Here is a 24,934-nt window from a genome sequence, read left to right as displayed (position 1 = left end):
TATACCTATTTATCAAACTTGAGCGCGATATCGCTTCTTCACGCCCAATTAGGTACAGTCAGCATCAAAATAAATGGATCTGACTACTCGTCAAAATTATTTAATAGCTCAACAAAATGGTATAAAGTCCCTTGTGTGTAGTACATATTATACTGTGAACTTTGACATATACTTTAGAATGCAAACTGTAGAAATATAATATCTCTACTAGCTTCTGTTGTCAACTTCATCCGCAAGGAATTATGACAATGATTAATAAAAACTATCCTATGTCCTTTCCCGAGCCTTAAACTATTACCATACCGAATTTCATCGAAATCGGTCCAGCGATTTAAGCGTGAAGCGGAACAGACAGACAAACTGGCAGAGTTATATTTACAATATTAGTAGGGATAGTAGAGCTTACACGACATAAGCCCTATTTATATTACTGTGGGGCTTAGTCAGTTTGTGTGACTACTAATACTGTCCATTATTTATTTGGAACATAATTCCAGGGTGACAGAGTTGCCATCCTTAGGTATATTATTTCATAAGTACCTACGGTGTTTAAATGCTAGTTAGACGTTAGACCACAAGTACGAAGTCGCAGCTGTGTGCAGAGATAACCGCTTCGAATTCAACTCTGTGGCTACAAACTTTACCTCAAACATAATTTTAGTACAACTATAATTAGGCTTTTAACGCGTTTATGAACAACACCAACATACACACCACAAGCACACCATAATTACGAGTATGTATTTTTTTTACTTCAGATTCAAATATCCCTCACCCCTATAGTTCGTTTTTTTTTAGCATTAGAAAGAACTTGCAAGAAGGTAAGCGATCTTGACATGTCTTTTAATTGAAAAACGCTTATTAAAAATCAAAAACTATTACTTATGAAAGCAGAAGAATATAAATGATCGTATTAGGTTCATAATTGTTACATATTTGCCGTAACTTATTTTTAAAATGTGTTTTTCAATTAAAAGACACATCAAGATTGTTTACCTTATTTTTAATGCTAAAAAAAAACGAAGTATAAGTAGCTGATTGCCTAACCTGTAGTAGTTCAAATATATTTTCGATTCCAAGCTATTTTAAGCTGTTCTATATTCCACTCGGTTCCATTCCAGACATAAAACATTGATCAATCGACAAACATACATTGTAAGTCCGCTGACCTTAGGTCCACGTTATACTAATCAGCCAGATGTCCATTTGTGTACGGTGATAGAATTTGAAGCAATCAAATTCTGAATTAGGTCACCTCGACGAGCCCTTTGCCTATCCAGGTCAATCTGCCTTATTGAAGACTCACTTCCTAGCTGGCACTTCCGCGCTGACTGAGTTACTAAGGCGATGATTCTTGATTTACAGAACTGGGATTAGTCAAATGCAAAGAGTAGGTATATTATAAAACAGTCAAATGATAGCAGTTTGATTTTTTTATTTAGGCGTACATATTTATGTACAAAGGCGTTTCTGTGTAGGTACCGAAATAGATGTCATATATTAAAGAATAAAAAACCGGCCAAGTGCGAGTCGGACTCGCGCACGGAGGGTTCCGCACCATCAACAAAAAGTAGAGCAAAACAAGCAAAAAAACGGTCACCCATCCAAGTACTGACCCCGCCCGACGTCGCTTAACTTCGGTCAAAAATCACGTTTGTTGTATGGGAGCCCCACTTAAATCTTTATTTTATTCTGTTTTTAGTACCTATTTGTTATTATAGCGGCAACAGAAATACATCATCTGTGAAAATTTCAACTGTCTAGCTATCACGGTTCGTGAGATACAGCCTGGTGACAGACGGACGGACGGACGGACGGACAGCGGAGTCTTATTTAGTAATAGGGTCCCGTTTTTACCCTTTGGGTACGGAACCCTAAAAAGTGACGAAGCCCTCCAGTGGTGAAGGCCGGATAAACACAAATCAAAATATTTAATGAAATGATTTGATTTGTTCCCAAGGTTGTGTGTACCATTAACGGCCGTCTGGCAATCGTCACAAAACTGACGGTCAATGCTAAACCAATTTATTTTGTCAAGAAAGCGACTGTTTTACGACACGCTTTAAAATTACAAGTTAAAATTAAAATTCCTAAAAACTAGTTTCAGCTCGCGACTTGGAATAATGATGATGAATGATAATAACTATCCTATGTCGTCGGAGCAAATTGTATCTACTTAAATCGGTTCAGCGGTTTATGCGTGAAGAGGTAACAGACAGACAAGCAATAGTTATTTGTTTTACAAGGGGGCAAAGTGGTTTTTTAACCGCTCTCGTGCTAATATTGATACCCGAGCAAGCGAAATACAAAAAATGTATTCCAAAATTGAATCTTGAGCGTTGAGGATTTCAAAGCACAAAGGTTAAACAAATTTATAATATTAGTAGGGATATAATTGAGAAGGTACAGTAAAACTCTAAGTCATAAGTTAAAGACTTATATGATAATGACAATGAGATTAGGTACCTCATGAAATACACGCACGCAACTGTAAATTACTCTTTCTAATTTTGGATACAAGACACGAGTGTATTAGGATTGTGAGCTATTTTGGTAACCCTACATGTTTCCGGTTCACTTGAACCTAAACTCAATTTACCCTATTGTACAGTACAACATAAGGTCGAAAACACATATTCTCATATAAACATAAATTCAAAATAGCCTAACACCAAAATACCCAAGTCCCAAAACACCCTACATACTACATAAGGGCCATGTATGTAGAAAACAAGAAAATGTGTTAGTTAAGATGTAAAAAAAAAAAAGAATTTTGATTTATGTTATGTAGGTATGGCTGGCTTGCGGTAATTGTTTCTAGTTTTATTTATTGACTATATAAATTACTAATTCTAACTTTTTGAAATACCGGATAATTATCATTCAACACTTTCGGCATAATATCAAATTACGCATGTCAAGGATATGCCTCGGAATTTAGGTCATATGATAATAAGCCTATTATAGGCTGATGCACGATAATAGTGCATAGTAAATGCATTACCTTTCACTATATTAAATGGTATTCTGTATATGTATCATTGCGTAGGTATGCATTTGGCTAATTGCACGTATTGTGTATTATCGGTTCATTTCCAATTATTGGCAATTCGAGACAGCGAATATGTCCTAGATGACCTAGATCGGTTTGGTGGGTATTGTGAGGTTACCCATGACTTCTGTGTATGTATAGGTAGTAGGTAATATAATTTAAAAATAATGACAACTAATTAAGTCCCCAATCCGCATTGGGCTAGGGTGGGGACCAAAGCCCAAGTTCTCTCGCGCATGAGAGGAGGCCTGTGCCCAGCAGTGGGACGCATATAGGCTCAAATGATTATATTATTATAATTAAGCTTATAAATAAACTTCATGACAGTTAAATTATATACGGACAGGATTGGTGGTTATCTTATGTCCTTACATAAATAAATGAATATCCGGGTGACCGAGCTTCGCTCGGAAAACATATAAAAACCCGAAAATGCGCGTTTTCCCAGAGATAAGACCTAGCTAGATCGATTTTTCGCCCCCGAAAACCCCCATATAGCAAATTTCATCGAAATCGTTAGAGCCGTTTCCGACATCCCCGAAATATATATATAATAATTGCTCGTTTAAAGGTATTAGATTAGATTTGTCTACAAACCTTACGTGATATTCAAAATTTAAAATATGGAATATCCATCACTACTACAAAACTTCAGCAAACTTTTTTACCCATATATTTAATTATTATTGGCCGGCTTTTCTCGTCATATCGACGGTTGGTCAGAGGGCCTACCGCGAACCACGTCCGACGTGATGCCTATGTCACACTTAGTGTAAGGCCCGAGTGGGCGCTCGAGTTGGGCGTGCAGCGGGCGGGGCGTGCGGCGTGCGGCGTGCATGTTAAACAAATACAAACGTATAGGAGGGGCCTTAGTGCACGCTGCTCAAATCACTTGGGAGCTCGACGCCACGCTGCACGCCCCGCCGAACGCTCCGCTTCGAGCGTCCACTCAGGCCTTACACTTACGTATGAATTTACAAGTGCGACAGAGCGGCAACACGTCGAACCCACGTTCGCGGTAGACTCGCAGACTTCTTCAGGTTTAGCAATAATCAGTGTTGACGACTTAGTTGAAGCTTTTAGATTTTCTAATAAATGCAATTTTGAAATATTAAGTTGGCAACATTAAAGAATAAAACCACAATCGAAATAACTGCGCATCCCAAACATGCCTCAATTTATTTTCCCGTCTACGGATAACTTACGCAAGCTTGTATGACCCCTAAGTTTTAATTAGCAATCCGAACTTTAACTCAATTGCGCAATGTTTCTTTTGCAGCGGCGCCGTTGAGTAAAGTCCGAGCTTGCCAAAGTTATGCCTAATGACGGAACCGCGGGAGTCGGCTTTTGAAGAGTCTGGGAGGCTGCGCGGTGGGGCTAACAGTTCGAGCGTGGGTAAATAGGCGTGCGAATATCGGCCGATGCGAAATGTTTAAATATGTACTTGTGGCGTTATTCATAAACGGCTGCTAACTTAATCAGTTGATGATCGTCGTTTGTCCCTATCTGTCGTTATGCCATAGATATAGACAAACGACGATCATCAGCTGATTAACTTAGTAAGCGTTTATGAATAACGCCGTTATTGCATAACTGTCGGCAGGATGCAAGAATGGGGAAATAGAATTACCAATGTGACTGACTAATCTGACTATATTGCATTTAGAATTACCAATGTGACTGACTAATCTGACTATATTGCATTTAGAATTACCAATGTGACTGACTAATATGACTATATTGCATTTTTTTTTTAATTTTCTAAGGTAGTTAAATAGTTATTTGTTTTACAATGGGGCAAAGTTGTTGTTTAACCGCTCGTGCTAATATAGATAACCGAGCATGCGAAGGATTCCAAAATTGAACCACAAACGTAGCGAGTGGTTCGAAAAGTGGAATCTTGAGTGTTGCAAGGCTTGAAGGCACGAGGGAGCGAAACACGAAAATTTTTCACCACACCAACAACGCGAGGAAAACACAAATTGTAAAACATCAAACAAAATCGAATTAAATCAAATTCCTGCAACCTTCCATTGTATTGTACGCCTATTTGCCTCTGCGAGTTTTAAACCTGCACTCGATGCATGACGTAAAAGTGTGCGTTCAGATGTAGCAAATGCCGCGAGTGTGTACAGTCAGCTGCAGAAATGGCTCGCTTAGCAATGACTGCGAGATGTTCAAAATTACCTTGAAACGCTCTTATTCTCTTGACAATAAAGTCGCGTCAAGATCATTTTGAACACCTGGCCCGCTTAGCAACTCTGCTGCTGACTGTATAAAGTGACCACTTTTTATTTCTCTTGAATAAGTGTTCAAACTGGAAAAACTATGTACCTAATTAATAAATAATGTAGAGTGTGTGTGAAAACTTAATTGTGTGTGAAAACTGAGAAAGCTCAAGATCTTTTTTCCACCTAAATCAATAATGAAACATAAATTGTCTCAAAATAACCTAGAGCCGATTTCGTAAAGTGATTTACAAATATACTGGGCGGGTCTGGATATAGCAATATAGTCCGGGGAAAGATAGAAAAATTATTAATAATTGTAGAATGTTCTAGGAATAAAACAATCTTTCACTCTTATAAATATTTAACTCTCTCTTTTGCGTTGTATCTGTTGAAAACAAATGTATCTACTGTTACTGTTAATATTTATCTGCGGTAAAACTACGTGCTTTGCCGACGATATTAACGCTTAATCTGTTATATGAACGTTTTGATTGGATACCCAGCCCGAGAATTTGCTTTTGATATAACGTGGCTACTGTCCAAACCGATTAAAAGCTTTTGCTAGCAGAACTGTTCACGAGATTCTAAACCTTATATTAATGATAATAAGTTTCATAGGAGCATGCGGGAGTACATTTTGCATAACTGAGGGCGCTCGAATACGCGAATGTACCGAATCAGCATAATTTTAATCGAATTCCCGGCATATAGGTATTATCAACCTATTATTAGTAACAGTTAATTAGTTTTTAAGCCAACCAATATGAGTAGCAACAACTCGATGTAAAACTTTTTTAATTATTTTGAACCAATTTTAAGTTAAATATTCAATTAAATAGTCAGCTTCAAAAATTAAAAGCTCCATATATTTATTAATTACATACTTTCAAAGTACCATAATTGTATAAATAGGTAATAACTGGATCCGTAAAATTATACAAAATGGAGTACCTAATTGCAGAAGTCTTAGTCGCTGAGCGTCATAATTCCGGCTCTGGACCTGTGCAGGTACCTAATACAGTATGTACCTACCTATTACCTGTATCTTGGTCTGAAAACACATAACCGTACTGAAGTACTGGTACAACCATTGTACCTTAACTGTGCACGTTTATCTAACTTGTGTATTAGTCACATGTCGGATTGTTCTCTTGCGGCAGGGAGCGGCCGCCGTGCGCCGTGGGAGGGCCGCGTGTGGCGCTCGACCCCGCTGCCCGGCGCGCCTATCTGCGCCGAGCAGATCTCCGAGGGCAAGCTGCTGCTGTCCACCAACAACAACACATACATACTTGAAGGTAGAGTTGTCCAGCACGTTTACCAGTTTCCGCTTTGTCGCTGATGAGTTGAAAAAACATGTAGGTAGTGAAATACAAAAAATATATTATTAGTAAATATTATTTAATTCAGTAACTCCTAATTCAAGATATACTCCATGCATAGAATTAAAAAAAAATGCCTTTATCACACAGACAGTGGAACGACCCGGGTAATCCTCCGCTGGGAGGGCAGCGTGCGCGCCGTGCGCCTGACCGAGCGCGCCGGCCTGTTCCGCGTCGGCGCGCGCGCCAACGGCGTCAGCTCCGCGTCGAGCAACGCCAGCAGCGCCGGCGTGTACGCCGTCCCGCTCGCCCAGCTGTACGCCGGCGCCTGGGCCATGCGGCCGCTGCAGGACTGCAAGCAGGCGCGCCTCTCGCGCACCAAGACCGCGCACTTCTTCGACCTGGTGGAGCACAGTAAGTCACATGATTGTACCTTGATTAGCCCGGATGTACGCCGTGCGCTAGCTCAGCTCTACGCCGGCGCGTACTGGATAAGCTGCTGCTGGACTCCAAGCAGGCGCGCCTCTCACGACCAGACCGCAACCGCGCTCTTCTTCGACCTGATGGAGCCCAGTGAGTCACCTAATACAGATCAGACTTTATATTAAGGTGTACAGCGTCACGTTCTATAGAAATGTATGTATTCCTATAACAATATGTAATTACGAAATCGTGTTTGTGTGTAGGTGGCAGGATCACCCTCGTCGTGTCGGTCAGCAGGCGGGTGCTGATAATGGCGGAGGAAGAACGGCTCGACAACGACAAAGGCTTCGACTACGTGCATATCAAGGTACTCGTATCGTAAGCTCTGCAAAATACAAACCGGAGCCTCCGTAGAAGGTTCAGAGCGAGATTTGTAGGTTTTATATTGAATGTTACCTATTCTAATCATGGGCAATTGCACCTTTGCACCCAAATACAAAAGGTTAACAGGATAGAAAAAATCACAATACATGTTTAAAATTATTAAGTACCTAAGTATTTTCAGTTGTTACCCTGCATACCATAGCAATATGTATAATTAATTAGGTATAGTATAAAATAAGTGATATTGCAGAAGTACATTTGCAAAAGACATTTTTTTTCTTCCGTCGCAACTCGCAATTTTCGTGCGGCTAGTTTACATTTCTAACTTCCAAATGAATCCGAAGAAATCTGATTAAGCAACGTCCGTCAACTAGTTCCTTTAAGGCCTGCCATTACCAGACTCACTTAACTTTCCTTAATAGTTACTCGTTTTAAGTAAAGGATGTATCTAATCGGTAAATCGTATGAGTTATGTCTTTTTGCCTTTATCTGCGAAATTTTGCACGCCGCGTGCGTCCCAATGTCGTTAGCACAAAATCTTTTCTTTAATTGGACTTCGTGAGTCATTAACTGAGAAGTATCACGCAATACGATGCGCAATTGTCCTCGTTAACTAAGTCTAATTCTTCAAAATAAATAGCCTAATCAAGTGTAGGACTCGCTTCGGCCCAATTTATGTAGGGTTTATTCTGAAATATCAATGCACTATTTTATCGCCCGACATTAACAAAAACTGAAGGTCGTGAATTTGACCAAAACGACCTAGGTACGTTTTGCGCGTGTTTTTCGCCCCAGTGTAATTAGGTCGTTTGGGTGCCACAGGGCAATTACATAAATTCGGATGCGGACGGTCGTTTTTCTTGGATGACCGGCAGTCACGTACATATTAGTATTTTCAATCGCATACCTAATGTGTGTACCTAAATAGCGTTGATAATAAATTACGAATAAAAAATGTAATTTACTCGTACCTACCTAAATAAAATAGGTACTACAAATACTCGTAGACATTGGCATGCGTGTACCATTTTAAAAAGCATACAAGGCAGGTAATCTATATATATAAATGCACGTGTCCTGACTGACTGATTCATCAACGCAGAGCCGAAACTACAAAGTTGAAATGTGCACACTAGGTTGCATTTATAAAGTGTACAAGAGATAAGAAGCGATTTTGAAAAATCCAACCCCTAAGGGGGTTATAAAGGGGATGAAAAGTTGTATGGGGTACAAGTTTTATTTTAGGCTAGGAATTTGAAACTTCGTAAAAAGATATACATATTATTAAAAAATTTAACCGATTTGCAAGACCAGAGTGATTCCATAAGTGTTCCGTGAACAAAGTTTTGTACGGAACACTAACAAGAAAACTAATTTCAGCGTTTTTGAAAATTCATCCCCCAAGGTGGTGAAAACGGGGTTGAAAGTTTGTATGGATATCAAACATTTTTTCGAACGCGGGACTTGAATCTTTGTATTTGGGGATATTATTAGAAGATAGGAAAAGTAATTTCAGCGTTTTGTAAAATTCATCCCCTAACATGGTTAAAAAGGGGTTGAAAGTTTGAATCCATTACAAATGCTTTGGAACTTCTTAGAAAGGCATAATAGCCGACTACAAAAAAAAGTAATTGCAACTATTCTGGAAATTCAACCCCTAAGGGGGTAAAAAAGGGGATGAAAGTTCGTCTTGGGGTGCAATTTTTATTTTAAGCTAGGAACTTGAAACTTCGTAAAAATGTATTATAATAAAAGAGAAGAAAACTAATTTCAGCGTTTTTGAAAATTCATCCCCCAAGGTGGTGAAAACGGGGTTGAAAGTTTGTATGTATATCAAACATTTTTTTGAGCGCGGGACTTGAATCTTTGTATTTGGGGATATTATTAGAAGACAGGAAAAGTAATTTCAGCGTTTTGCAAAATTCTTTCCCTAACAGGGTAAAAAGGGGTTGAAAGTTTGTATGGAGATCAAACATTTTTGTGAGTGCGGGGCTTGAATATTTGTACAGAGGCATATAAGAAAAGAAAAGAAGCATATAAGAGAATACAAGAAAAGTAATTTCAGTGATTTTAAAAATTCATCCTTTAAAAGGGTTAAAAAGGGGTTGAAAGTTTGTATGGGGTTCAAAGTTCAAATTTTATTTTAAGCTAGGAACTTGAAACTTCGTAAAAAGGTATTATAATAAAAGGGAAAAAAACTAATTTCAGCATTTTATTAAATTCATCCCCTAAAAGGGTTAAAATGGGGTTGAAAGTTTGTATGGAGATCATACATTTTTGTAAGTGCAGGGCTTGAATCTTTGTATAAAGGCATATTATTAGAATACAAGAAAACTTATTTCAGCGATTCACAAATTCATCTTTCAAGGTGTTGAAAACGGGTTGAAAGTTTGCATTGGAAGCGAAATTTATTTTTAAATAGGTAGTGGACTTGAACATCTAAGGGGGTGGAGAGGGATTCTATCGAGAATATTTTTGTCAGTTAGGGGCTTGAAACTTCATAGGTAAGTAGTTTGTGACAGCCAAATCTCATGCTTTGTATAATGATTAACAAATGAGTAACCGTCCCTACTGCTATCTTCTTTAGGTTGTCGCCGACATCCGTTAGGGTATGGCAAATAAAGAAGAAGGACTGCTATCTTTTGCTGCATAATGCTCTATGCTCATGTAGAATATATTACCACCAAAATACAAATCCACGCGAACGAAGTCGCAGGCAACAGCTAGTATTATGTATTTTACAACTAGATGTTCAAGGATTGTCCCTATTCCCATAATTAATAGGATGATATGATGTATTTATCTCACAATATACAATTTCACTTAAAATTACACATGTTAAATTTTCAGGAATTTATACTCGTAAGGAATTAAATTCATGTCTGTTATTCACTGTCTTATAAAGAAGTTCCATACATAATACCTACATGTTATTCTCTAGGCCTGAGTGGACGCTCGGAGCGGAGCGTTAGGCGGGGCGTGCAGCGTGGCGTCGGGCTCACAAGTGATTTGAGCAGCGTGCACTAAGGCCGCTCCTATACGTTTGCATTTGTATAACATGCACGCCGCACGCCCCGCCTCGCTGCACGCCCAACTCGAGCGTTCACTCAGGCCTTACACTTACATTTAGGTCAGCATTACAAAAGCTAAAGTTCCTCTAGAGAAGTGCTATTGTGAACTCTATCCTATTTTCCAGATGTAGCTAGTTCGTTAAGACGTTTACAAAAGCACCTGTAGTCGCATAGTTTTCTAATCAACTGGGAATCGTTGTCTAATCAAAAGTTTTTCTAATTCCAAGATTAGTAGGTACAGTCAGCAGAATTGCGTAATTATCGTGAATCTAACTAAACCTAGCGGCCTAGCCAAGGTGACAATCGCTATCGCTTCGCCATCGAATCGCTTTGTGTCTCTCTATCACTCTTCTATATTAGTGTGACAGTGACAGTTGCGTTCCGTTCGCTACGTAGCGTTAGCGATTGGCACGTTGGCTACGCGGCCTGATCCTTAATAATCCTTTAGGTATATAAAAAAATAACTACTTATATGATATCAATTTGGTTAATCGAGCCTAAGAGATTATAAATCCAACCAATATCTTGTTCCAATCAGGTACTCATTTAGAAATACATATAGTAACGGCACCAGTCATGGGACATTTAAGAGGAAATTTGGAGTATTTGTGATATTTCCCTGATACATGTAAAAGTTCTACCGCTTAGCTTGTTAAAAGATGAATATCCTATCCTTCTTTCATGTATCAGGCGTGTTGCATCAAAGATACTGCAGTTAGTTTCCACATAATTAATAAATTAAAAGTATGTTTTTTTTCTCCAGTCATGGACACCAAAGCTCCAGTAATGGAACCTCGGTAATGGACGTGGATCCAGTAATGGGCCCCCTATAATGGGCATACCCTATCAGTATAAGATATTGGAATAGGGAATAAGTTTTTGGCAAAAAACTAGTTATTAGTCATTTTTGTCACCCGATTGCATTGTCATCCGATTTGCATACGTATCCAAAATTTCAACTCAAATGTCATTTCCAAGATTTGAACCACACTAACTAATACAGGGTGGATTTTCTTTTTGGGTCAGTGAGGGCAGCTACCAGATTCCGTGCTGCTACGAGAAAACGGTCTTAGAAGACCTTCTCTCGATTTCAAATTAATGAAGATTGGCTTTTACAGATTTTGGAAAAAACATACAGGGTGCGAGGAAAAGGTAATATTTGACAAACTTTTTTTTTGATGCCAATCGATCCCATTCCTATTGAGGATCAAAAGCTTGTATGGAACTAAAAAAAAAATTCCGGCTAGAAAAGCCACAAATCGAGGAAAACTTTTCCCATACAATTTGTATGAAAATGAAAACTTATATTTTTCACATGCTATTTTTGTATGCCAATCGATTCCATTCCTATCCAGTATCAATAGTTTTTTTGGGGTCAAAATTAAATTTCACATTTTCTCCATAGTAAATGTACCTATGGAAAAAGTTTTTATTAATTTGTGGCTTTTTAGTACATTATCGTAAGTTGACCTATTGATTTGTGGCTTTTCTAGCCGGAATTTTTTTTTCTCCAATATGCTCGGAAATGTTCACCTTATTGTAACAAAAATAGTACGGGAAGTTCTACGTTATTGTCAAACTCTAATTTAAAAAAATCAAACTATCGCTGTCCTGTTCTAGCGGACGGGAATGAAAAAAACACTACAGTAATAACTTATTACTGTAGTGTTTTTTACTTTTTAAAAATAAAAAACGCAAACAGCCAATTATTATAGCCGCGAGCCGCGTCTACACGACCCGATCAGCTATCATTTCAAGCTATAGGATAGAGTGAGATAGTAAGATAAACGACCTTACTTGTCTCGTTCTTACAAGACCGTTGTGCTCGTGTATGATCGTGAGAATACTGCTTAATAAAATCAAAGATTATTTTTATATTTTTTTAAGGATCTCATCCGTGTACATAAAGTTTATATAGTTTGTCAAAGGACTTTCTCATTTCAAACATAGACAGAGAGAATCATACTATATTTGTCTTACACTAGTACTAGCACCCAAAAGAAAAGGATGGGTATAGTTTTCCTGGTTCTTACTGACTGACAAATTGGTTTGACTAACTATTACACACAATTATATTGAATGAACGAATATTGAATGGTACTGAATGGCAGAATAAGTTTGTGCCCTAAACTTTTAAAAAATAATTTTAGAGGGAAATTGTTTTTGACATTTTTGATGTGAAGGTTCGATTTGAGTGATGCTTGATGCTTAAATAATTATTATTTTACCTTATTTCCTCGCATGTTTGGAGAAAAGCACTATATATGCCTCGGCAGGAATAGCAATTCGTGGATTCGTCTTCTTTGTCGGACTCCGCTTCGCGTCGTCCGACAAAATCGAAACTCATCCACGAATTGCCCTTTCCCGGCCTCTGCAATAATGTACTATTTAGTTCCATACAAGCTTTTGATCCTCAATAGGAATGGGATCGATTGGCATCAAAAAAAAGATTGTCAAAAATTACCTTTTTCTCGCACCCTGTATGTTTTTTCCAAAATCTGTAAAAGCCAATCTTCATTAATTTGAAATCGAGGGAAGGTTTTCTAAGACCGTTTTCTCGTCGCAGCATCTGGTAGCTGCCCTCACTGACCCAAAAAGTAAATCCACCCTGTATACAAACTAACAGGGCAAGTTAAATAAAATTTTGTAAAAACGATATTAATTTATCCGAAGTCCGAGAAGACCTCCTGACATAGTTCGTACGAGTAACTACATTATACTTCTGTATTGTTTAAACATGAAATTACGCCATGGCAAGCATCATTATGTAAATTATCCCATCATAGGAGGTATGCAGTTTTACAGCTCCTATAATGGGATTGGGCAAAATACCTCTATTTTGTATACATCTCTAGAGTCACAACATAATGTGTTGTATACCTTATCTCATGGCAAATGCAATTAACAAAACACATTCTAGTTTACACCAAGTAATAATTAATTACAATTTAATATATGAACTCACCTCTCTTAGCGAAGTTGTTAAGAATTCTTACTGGTTATTTTTTCCAGTGACACGACAACTTTTGGGTTGGCGCCAATTTCTTAAAAATTAACCGAAATTAATAAAAAGTAAAACTTAAACAGCTCTATGACTCTTATTTATGGTAAAATATTGCCAGTGTTTATAAACTACTTTTACATACTTATTTTAGAGGATTTGTGGTTTTATGTCCCATTACCGGTTCCACGTCCATTATAGGGTCCATTACGTTAATACCATTCTATTTTTACACAACACTAGGGAGATACGAGTAGTTTTAGCAAAGATAGTTTGTAACGGCTACCGGCTAAATCCAAAATGACCCCTATGTTAAGGTGGTAATGTTGAAATTCGTTTGTTGTTGTCAGGACGTCATGCTGGGCGAGGTACCGTCGTTGATTAAGTATTTGAACTACGACTCTGGCGTAATTGTGGCAGGGTACAAACATCACTGGGAGGTTGTTGACTGCGGCAGTGGGCAGGTAAGTTTATCTCTATGTATTTCTAGATTAACAATATTACATGGAATGTACAATATAATTAAGGTAGGTACCTAAATCGGAATCAATGTCTGTCACCTTTTGGTTGATAAGTGGATCTCATGGATCATGGCTACCCTAACCCTGTTAAAATAACTTTATTTAGTGTAGGTACCTAAGGCTCATCTCTATACGCACTGATGCCACGAATTTTGTTGTCCGAGTTTACAAACCCGAATCTGTTATTGTTATTAGTGTTATTTTATTACATATAAGTAAATACATTTTGTCACGGTTAATAGTTTAATACGCTTTCCCGTCCCGGCGTTTTCTACAGCGGCGTAAAGTACCGTCAGTGACCACATTGACCAATAGATGGCTCAGCGTGTACATTAAATGGCGCTATCGGTGTGTCGACGTAGTTTGTATAAGAAGTATTTTCAATAAAGATGACCTTGCAGTAATTAGTTACGATACATAATAACTTAATTTAATTTTTGACGTGTCCTTATAAATTCCAGTAAGAACACGATAACGTCGATAACCATAATTTTATAATTTAAAAAGTACCTAAATTTATTTCTTAATACTCGTATGATTAATTTTGTAGTGCGTTAAACGAGCCGACAACGCCGAACAACGCCGCGGCACCCTCGTGAACGCGCTGCGCATCGGCGACGAGCGGGACCGACAGATCGTGCTCTGCTACAACCGTTAGTATTACCATAGAGCTCCAGCACTGTTACGCATCAGTCACGAAACGCACCCTTGGAGCGTGAACTCTCGACGCTGACGCCGACCGTCATAGGTACAGTCGTTCGCAAGTTCGCTAGGAGCGTGCGTCCCGTGGCTCACGGGGAAAATGCTACGCTCACGACATGCTGTGTGCGAGAAACGAACCTATAACGCCGAGTAGCGCTGCGGACAGGCGACGGACGAGACTAGGGAGTGTTCCCGGTACTGGTTTTCTATAAAAATACAGTACTGGAACCGGGAATTCCCGGTTCTCGCCATACAAATTCAGTACCGGGACCATTCCCTAGACGAGACCGACCATACCATAGATACATAAGATAGTAACAGCACTGGGTGCGTAGACAAGATGCCAATCGTTCACGCTCCTATCACTTCCATATGTGAATCATGTGTATTGGTGATAGAAAAAGGATTAAGATCTTAATAACTAGTAAACGTTCCACAGATACTTGCCACTTCGAGAGGCTGACCAACCGCGGGCTGGAGAGCGAGGCCGAATACGACTTCCATTGGACTTCGGTGCCGCTGGCAGTCGGTAAGCACCATACATAATGTAACTTTCTTTTACCCACATTTTATACAATACAAAAACTGTATGAGCGTAATAGTTAGCGTGAACGACCAGAATACGAATACTTGGCTCGATAAGTGGTACTCGTAGCAAAGAGTAAATTTATACTGCAGTATGAAATATATTTTACATAATAGGTTTTTTTGAGTAATTTCTTGCAAGCTTCGCGAACGGTACTTGCTCCTACTTATACGATCCTGAATGACGTAAAATTTAATAGGTAGCTATTTTTACCCATAAATATTGTTATCGTTTATAGGGTTTTTACAAAATATGGTGTTATAAAAAATCATTTAACTTTTTCATTACATATAGATTATGCTTTCATTTTTTCTTTGCTTCTGACAATAAGTCAATTATCACACACATAGTGGGCATGGCAGGAATCAGGCAGGTATATTAATATTTAAGTTGCTTTAACGCAGTCACTGGCCTCATCTATAAAATGTATTTCGGTAGCCGGAGAGCTCTTAATAGACGTTCAAAAAATCAAACAGTGCAGCCGCCTTGGTAACATTTTTCCAGATTTAGTGAAAACCTTGTTAAAACCACAAAATTGGGGCATGCCACCGCGGTTTGACCTCTCGCCGTGTCTTGACGTGTCCTAAATTAGTTAACGTTATATAAAACGGATACGTCACAGTCAAACCTGCCTTTAACGAATAGGATGGTTCTGCTTTTAACGTCTATCGTGACTCGCATCACTCTCGCACTCCCTCAATTGTAACAACGTGACGGCCATTATGGCATGGATTAAGGGTCGGTTGCACCAAACTGTTTGTCATTCGCTAAATTTTATTGTAGGGAAAGTTTCATAGTAAAGCGCCGCGGCACGCCGGGTGACGTGATCAGTCTGTCAAGTGCGGATGGTGCCACTGGCACCAAGTTGAGTTACAATAGCAGTTTTTAGAACCTGACAAAGTAATTAGGCAAGGACATGGCTCTGCGATTAAGTTTACTCTAGAAGTCTAGATTGATTTAAGTTCATGTCACATTTTATCGACACGAATCTAAAATACATACTTATATTACCTTCATTTTGCAAACGCTGTCATGGCAAAGGTGCTTTTGTCCATGTATTAGACGGATTGAAACCTGTCAGAACAAAGAGGTATATTTAGGTACTAAGAGAATTCTTGACTGATAAATTATCTTGGATAAATGGCTTTATGGACTCGTTGTACCTAACATTAAATTTTCACTGTGTAGGTAACTCGTTTCTAAAATGTAGTCAAAAGTAATGGATGCTTTCAAATATTTTTTCTTTCTCTTTCAATCTTTGATTTATGAGAAGTTATATTTTCAGAACTGCTCGCTAAGAACTTTTATTAATTACAAAAAGTTTAAAACAAGGCACTTTGTAATTGGCATTAATGAGATAACTTTTCACCTTCGTCTTCAAGTTGACTACTACTTAATTTCAAGTAGTTTTTTAATTTATTTAATAACAAAATTTATTTCATAACAATGATGTCGTTAGTATACCTAAAGCCACGGACGAATAAAATAAGAAGACCGACAATCGACCTTTATTTTAAAATAGAGAGTTTTCTGTTTAATCTGAATATGGGATGAAGCGTATTATTTGTTGCAGTGAACGCGTTCCCATACATAATGGCGTTCGCTGAAGACTTATTGGAGATACGTCTGGTGGCGAACGGTTCGCTGGTGCATGCCGCCTGCATCCCCGGCCTTAAGCTGTTGTGCGGACAACGCGTAAGTATAACTTCGAAATAAGAACAAAATGACATAAGCTACTGTGAGACTGAAGGATACACATACATATCAAAGTAAGTTTTACGATAGCGCGGGAGATGCTTATGAAGATATGAATAACTTGAATACGCCAATAAGGGCAATAAGCCGTATCTTGAGGCACGTGTGGTCTCGCGCAAAATAATCACATTAGTAGCCTGTTGTCGGTACGCAAAAGATAATAATAGCCCCCCTGACACCACAATCTATTAGTGTTGTTGAAAGAACAGTGCCAGGCGATGGCCAATAAATGTCTGTTTTCAGTCAGCATAGTACAGAAATATTACAGAATGAGATGATGCTATAAATAAACGTCTTATTGGTTACGTATCGCATCGTGAGCAGGAAAATACCTACAGGTTATTTAGGTGGAAGAAAGAGCAGCTTGCATAATACCCGTGTCGTGGCAAGTGACTAGAAAGAATGTAGCACTTATGCAACAAAGTCACTCGGCGATCAAATAGGTGCAGCATTCTAACTTTAAGTCTGTTATTGATAAGGTACTTACACACGAATAATTCAGTGGTGAGGTGACAAAAGAGTTTTAAACTACGCACCCTTCTACAGTATCTAGGTACTCTCACATCTAAAGTAATCTTACAGTTTACAGCACACACAGAAATTCAAAAATGGTGATTATTTGCCGTCTGTTGGACGAGTAAGGTGCACGGAAGAATGTTATCAAAATGAAATTAACATAATGTATAATTTTAAACCAGCCTCCAGGTTCCCGTTGTCAGTAACGTGCCATGTCACGTCATCCGGCTTAATTAATACGTACACGTGCAGTCTAACGATGGCAGTTTGACGTATGCACATGCATTAGGTATTTATTACACGCTTTAGTTCATTTCATGCGATTACCGTTTTACGTAATGCGCTTTAAATGGTTGTGTGCGATTAAGAGTATATAGAGATTTAGTAAAGTAGTAGTAAACTATTGACTGTACAAAAACCAAATAAAAGTAACTTATAATTAGAAAAAAGCTAAGTAGGTACAAAGGCTAACTTATCCCCTTTAAGGGATCTCTTCTAGTTAGCCTTTGTGTAGATGAGAGGGGAAAGTGAGAAGAGGGTGATAAGTGCAGCAACATGTACAACAAGTTACCAGATGGTACCAGAAAGACAAAGGATATAAATACATAGATTATTTATATTTGCATTTTACTAACATGGCTACGCTAGTCTCCGCCGTCCACTCCGTTTGCATCCATACTTTTTCGCCGCTAAAAGGTATTAATCAAACCCATGTTTCCAGGATATATTCTACGTGGCATGCGCGCCCGAGTACGTGCCCCTCAATGACGACGACGAGGCCGACCTGGGCCTGCCCCCGGAGAGCATGGAACAGATCCGGCAGCGGCAGCAGCCCTACTCCGTTGATGGAGACGACAGGTCAGTCCCGGCCTACCAACACAGAGGTTTGCTTCAAATTTTAGTCCCTTTCAACGGTTTAGGCGGTGCCTTTGTCTCTCTGAATTTGAGGGTACTGAATTGCTGCAAGAATTTGCCGTATGCTACCACGAATTTGTTAATAAAACTATGTACGTTTGCAGTAACGAGCCGTGCACTAGCGCGGCGGCCCGCGCCGCCGACGCGGCGTCTGCGTCAGCGTCCAGCCGCAGCAGCTCGCTGTCTTCAGAGCACGACACCATACGCCCGCCGCTGCAGCGCACGGCGCGCGTGTCGCCGCCCAACTCCCCGCTAGGTAACTACCACTGCGCATGACGCATCGTCTGCGTTCAGAAGCGAGTCCCGATGGCTTAAAAATTCTAAGGCAGCAATTGCTTAGGAAGAAAATTTTGATGATAATACATTATATGTACAAAAAAATAATTTAAAAAATATTTTTAACGTTCTTTTGCGCTACCCCATTCATGTTCATACAAATTGGACATACGTGACTTGAACCAAAATGAGCTACCAAACTTCGCAGTGGCCGATTAGCAAAAAACTGGCGAATTCTGCATTCGATTTGTAGATCAATATGCAATGACATAACGTTCAAGATGGTTGAATATCGGCTGCTTAACTGTTGCCGGAAACAAATCCGTTTCCGAACATGATAATAACATTATGATGGTAATGGCTCTCTGATAATGACATTAAAACACCATAGGAATTATTTTCATTCAGAAACAGTCTAATGTGAGTAGGTACATTTGACACAAAGAAAGTATTAAATTGTAGACTTCACAACTTCCTTAATTAAAATAGGTAGGTATTACCTATGTAAACCTAAACATTCAAATTTTACGAGTTGTCGATCAATCTCTCGATATTCGATTCGGAATGACTACACGTACCTACTTTATTTCAGTGACAGGTTCGACTTCGACCGAGCAACCGCCGACGCCGACGCCGCCGACGCCGCCGACGTCGTCCCGCTGCGTGCGAGTGTACAAGATCCCGCACGGCAACCTCGGCGCCGGGGCCTACGCGCGCCAGTCAGTCTCTGTGGACCAGGTACCTACTCAACTTACACTTAGATAATTTATTGTTATATTTCTGTTGTCACAAAAAAAAACTTACACCGCCCAAAACACCAAGAATACGGTAATTAGGGTTCCGTACCCAAAGGGTAAAAACGGGACCCTATTACTAAGACTCCGCTGTCCATCCGTCCGTCCGCCCGTCCGTCAGTCCGTCCGTCCGTCCGTCCGTCTGTCACCAGGCTGTATCTCACGAACCGTGATAGCTAGATAGTTGAAATTTTCACAGATGATGTATTTCTGTTGCCGCTATAACAACAAATACTAAAAACAGAATAAAATAAAGATTTAAGCGTTTCGGCGGCTTGGGACCACAAATGAAAATTACCACTTTTAGTAAAGTACACTACTCAAAATTCCCGCTTCGCAAAATGTCCACTTTACAAAATGTCTTGTACGTAGAATGTCTCTATTTAATTACCCAATCCTAGCATCATACACTTTGTAAAACGACTATTTCTTTAATTGGCTGCTTTTTTATAATGACTATTTCTTAAAATGGTTTTTTTCTAAATCACATGCTTCTTATAATCACCACTGCTTTTTAATATATAATAACCCAGAAAACTTTTCTCAAACGTTTGTTGACTAGTTTTTGACCGTGATTTCGTCTGTGTAGAATCAGAAATTTTTAAATGTATTTTTATTTTACCTGTTAAAGAGCATTTTCTTGAACAGCAAATTGCTAATTACACGAATCGTACAAAATAAAATGAAAACTTCTAAGCCTATGACTAGAAGAGATCTGGAGACTAAAATGACGATTCCAACACCAGTACTTCTATCTGTCAATTAGATTTATTAGATGACCGAGAGCGATATTAAAAATGTAAACATATTTTTTAGGGTTCCGTACCTGAAAAGGAAAAAATGGAACCCTTATAGGATCACTTTGTTGTCCGTCTGTCTGTCTGTCTGTCAAGACCATTTTTCTCAGAAACGCGTGGACATATAAAGCTGAGAGTTATATTGAAAACTTGAACTCATTGTCCCTATAAGCTGTGAAAAAATCAAACCTAAAACCCAACGCAATCAAAAGATACAGTCGTTTAAGCTGTAAAATTCAGACATTTTGAAACTCGCAAAACCTATCGGGTACTTCCCGTGGTTGCATGGCTTCTGCCAGATGTGGTTCATTCTACAACTGGGCATTTCTAAAAGTAATCTTTTAAAGAAACGGTAATTTTGGAAACAGCTCAATTTAAAAAGTATACATTTTAAAATGTGGTCATTTTCAGAATTGGTGTTTTTTCAAGATGGGTTTTAATAGAACTAGGTATTGTTAAAAGTAGGCATGATGATTTTGGACAATTTTACTTGTGGACAATACTAAAAGTGGTAATTTTCATTTATGGTCCCAAGCCGCCGAAACGGATTTAAGCGGGGCTCCCATACAACAAACGTGATTTTTGACCGAAGTTAAGCAACGTCAGGCGGGGTCAGTACTTGGATGGGTGACCGTTTTTTTGCTTGTTTTTTTTTTGCTTGTTTTGCTCTATTTTTTGTTGATGGTGCGGAACCCTCCGTGCGCGAGTACGACTCGCACTTGGCCGGTTTTTTTATATTAACCATGGCTCGATAGTTAAGGAAATGTGTTATCTGTACCCGCAGCCACGGGCTCAAGGTGCGGCCGCGCTGCTTCAGGCAGCGGCGCTGCTGCCTCAAGGAGGTCAGCCTCAAGCGGCCGCGAGGGCCCAGGCGGAGCCTCAGCCCCGGCCCTCGGGGCTCCAGCGGCTCGACTACCAGCGCCCATCCACGTCGCGAGCCCCCACGGAGCCAAGACCATCCACGTCGCGAGACTAAACCGTGCACAATTAAAAACTGATCTAGTCTATTTACAAATTTTACTCTATGTTATTGATATCTTTGAAGTATACCAAATATATTTAGAGTAGGTTCTACTGTGAAAGTAGATTAATTATATTTTTATTGAAGCGATACTCTGAGTTTGTGATCTAATTGGCCATGACCGTGACTGTTTGAGATTGCCACTACCACAAACATTGACTTTTCTAATATGAATAGTCATTCAGATGTCTCCCGGGTCACATACACGGTTGTATCTCTTATATCGTGGTTATATCTAGTCTATAAATAAATTAGCTAGGTAATGGAAAAGATGTGATAAAAAGTCTAAATTGGCGGGAGAAGGGGTAGTGCGGACTGCATAGTAGTATATCTAGTAAGACGATACGGTACTGTATTCACAATAAAATTGTATAAAACCCTCATCTGTCGGTGGACAACTTCGTCTAACGCTAACAATCACTTATGTATATATGTAATATATATACCTAATAGGCAACCACTACTATTAAATTATCATCGACATCACAATGTTTGATGCCTAGTTATTTATATAAATTATTGAACTAAGTAATTAAATAAAAAAGTACTATCGTTATTAAAATTACAATACACACTTTAAAAGAACTGACATTGACTCTCTGGCAATTTAGTTAGATTTTTATGCACAAAATAAATGCTCAAAATATTAGAAAAGGTGGTTTTAACAAATTGTCAAAGACAAAGAAAATGAATTGCTATAAAAAGCATTTCATAAAATACACTAGTTATAAAAAATAATCATTATATTTATAATATTATTGTGAATGTTAAGATTCTAAATGTAAATATAAAAATCTACATTCCTGTATCTACCTAATACTACATGCTACTTATACAATAGGGACGATGAGCAAATTTTTGTGGTATTTGGGTACCTACACTACCTACTCATGAGTACGTTAGACACGACACAATACGTCAATGAACCTATCGTTTATTATCATGATTATCGCTTATACCTTCGAAATCTGCTGATCGTCAAATGAATAGTATTATACCTACCTACTGTACGTATCTACGGTAGGTAGCCATCAACAAGATCTAGTAAATATTTCAATTAGATGGAGAAATCGAAATTATTCTCTGACATACATAGATAACTTATAAATCTCACAGTCACTACTTACTAACTTAGCTTAGTTAACGAATTTCTAAATGAAATTATATACCTTAAATGTCTATTAGGACACCAGAAAAGAAGTGCCATCCAATTGATTTGATTATCTTCTAGACTTAATTAAAACTTACATTTTGCGATGCAAGAGAATTGAAACAGTATTTACTTAAGTATAACAATAACTACTGTCTTTACAGAGATGGAATTCTAGTAGTAAATATTTTCAATGATATTAATCTTGATATTTCAGAGGGTATAATTATAAAGTAAGTAAAGTGAGGAGAGGCCCATCGGCCAACCAAAGAAAGAACCAAACTGATAGCAAATTAAGATCTCTTTATAAAATAGGAAATGAATTTAAAAACACTAGTACGAAGATGTTAAATCTATTTATATATAGTATTATATATGTATACCTAATGGATAGGTATTTCTGAAATATATATTATGTGACGCTAAATAGTAGGTAGCCGTCACCAGTGTTCATGCCACGGAAGCCACGCATGATATTGTTTTATCTCGACGATTGTAATAGGCCTATGCACTGTTTACTTGTTTCCATGACCATAATACAGATGTGTTGTTATTACCAAAACCATAATACAGATGTATTGTTATTACCAAAAATTTGCATATTCAATCACATTGTTCACACTTTCTGTACCAAGAATAGGCATGCAATATCGAGCGAAAGATGTATAATAAAAACGACAAATATACTTTCATAGATATACGCAATTGAACAATAACTTATTTTGGATTGGAAAACGATTTTTAAAAAATCACCTTTATTTATGTTCGTCAGCGTGTCTATATTAGTAAATTTGTCTGTGATTAAGCTAACGAGGCCTTTTGGCGAACTGGTATATTTGATCAAATTTACTGTTTTATTGGACGCAGTAGTGTACGCAGGCGCCGCACGAGCGCAATCATTCCATGTTCAAATTAACACTTACCTACCTAAGTACTAATTGTTATCTTTAGTCACTAATCGTTATTTGGAGACTATATTGAAATCATTTTATGTGATATCTACTTGTAAAAAAATATAAAAAATAATTAAATGTTAAATTTACAATATAGGGAGGATAGGGGTGGTACCAAACCTGAGCGGACGGCTAGGACTGATTCAAATGTTCTCATTGACAACTGACCGAATTAGGTTGCATAGCTACTCGAAGCTTTCTGGAAGTCATTTGTGGAATTGCATGTGGTTACCTCCATAGATTACTATAGTAATGCATGTACCTAATCCACATCTTGTGTAATGTTACCCGACCCGTGAATAAATGTCATATAGAACGATATTATTCTCAGCAGTAGTGATAAATAAATGTCAATATTTTATGTAGCGGTTTGAGCCACTGGCCAACCAAAGATTCGTTAGATTGTACGTTACTCAAAAGACCCTTGGGCATATTTGGGATGCTATGCGAGACAACCTTAAACCATCAATTTTAGGTGTAGCTGTACCTATTGATAACCATCTACGAGGGGTGTTCAAAATATTCTCGGTATGAGAATGAAAACAAACAAGTACGAAAAGTTTGATATTTTTATTTTTCAATATACTCCCCCCCTATGTTCATACACTTAAAAGATCGATCAATTATTTTTTTTAATCCCTCGTAAAAATATTTTTTATCTTTCGTGTAAAAATGCTCCTCCACTGCCGCCTTCAATGCTTCATCGTCAGAAAATTTATTTCCACGCAGATCCTTTTTAAGATTGGGGAGCAAAAAGAAGTCGCTGGGGGCTAAGTCCGGACTATACGGTGGGTGAGTAACAGTTTTAAACCCACATTCAACAATAGCTGCCTTGGCAATATGAGCAGTATGGACGGGGGCGTTGTCATGCAGAAGCAGAATACCTTTGGTTAACTTTCCTCGCCTCTTTTCTTTAATTACATCCTTTAATTGACGTAGAATGTTAGCGTAGTACTGTCCTGTGATATTTACACCTTTTTCTTTATAATCGATTAGTAATACTCCTTCACAATCCCAAAATATCGTGGCCATGACCTTGCCAGCTGAAGGGATGACCTTCAACTTCTTGGGATGAGCTGAACCCTTAATGTGCCACTGCATGGACTCTTGTTTACTCTCTGGGTCATAATGATGAACCCAGGTTTCATCTCCAGTAACTATTCTTTGCAGCACCTCATCAGGATTTTCACCGCACAGGTCAATAAAATCGGAACAACAAGCTACACGCATGTCTTTTTGAAGCCGAGTCAGCATTCGCGGAACCCATCTTGCACTTACTTTTGACATATTAAGATGGTCATGTATAATATCATGTACGGTACCAATAGAGAGATTGGTTACTTGTGCTATAGATTTTACCTTCACTCGACCATCTTCCAATATAAGTTTTTCCACTTTATCAATATTTTCTTGTGAAGTAGCTACTACAGGCCGGCCAGGTCTAGGGTCATCTTCAATACTCTCCCT

General features: G+C 38.5%; 1 protein-coding gene across 3 annotated transcripts in view; it reads left to right on the top strand.

Annotated features, from left to right (window-relative positions):
* LOC134661211 (GTPase-activating Rap/Ran-GAP domain-like protein 3) overlaps window positions 1-21,762 on the top strand; it is a 150,137-nt gene extending 128,375 nt beyond the window's left edge. For 2 of the 3 annotated variants that reach the window (XM_063517181.1, XM_063517179.1), the window contains 11 exons: window positions 6,444-6,578; window positions 6,753-7,016; window positions 7,289-7,392; window positions 13,832-13,945; window positions 14,553-14,655; window positions 15,144-15,233; window positions 16,864-16,985; window positions 18,283-18,419; window positions 18,581-18,732; window positions 19,345-19,490; window positions 21,128-21,761. In XM_063517181.1, the coding sequence (XP_063373251.1) occupies window positions 6,444-6,578; window positions 6,753-7,016; window positions 7,289-7,392; window positions 13,832-13,945; window positions 14,553-14,655; window positions 15,144-15,233; window positions 16,864-16,985; window positions 18,283-18,419; window positions 18,581-18,732; window positions 19,345-19,490; window positions 21,128-21,319 (1,559 nt within the window). In that variant the 3' untranslated portion in view covers window positions 21,320-21,761. Of the gene's footprint in view, window positions 1-6,443; window positions 6,579-6,752; window positions 7,017-7,288; window positions 7,393-13,831; window positions 13,946-14,552; window positions 14,656-15,143; window positions 15,234-16,863; window positions 16,986-18,282; window positions 18,420-18,580; window positions 18,733-19,344; window positions 19,491-21,127 lie in introns of all 3 variants that reach the window. The other variant, XM_063517180.1, reaches the window with a different exon arrangement.
* The last annotated feature ends 3,172 nt before the right edge of the window (window positions 21,763-24,934 follow it).

Source organism: Cydia amplana, chromosome Z, assembly GCF_948474715.1.
Source record: "Cydia amplana chromosome Z, ilCydAmpl1.1, whole genome shotgun sequence".
Taxonomy (NCBI): domain Eukaryota; kingdom Metazoa; phylum Arthropoda; class Insecta; order Lepidoptera; family Tortricidae; genus Cydia; species Cydia amplana.
This window is presented reverse-complemented; position numbering and strand designations above follow the sequence as displayed.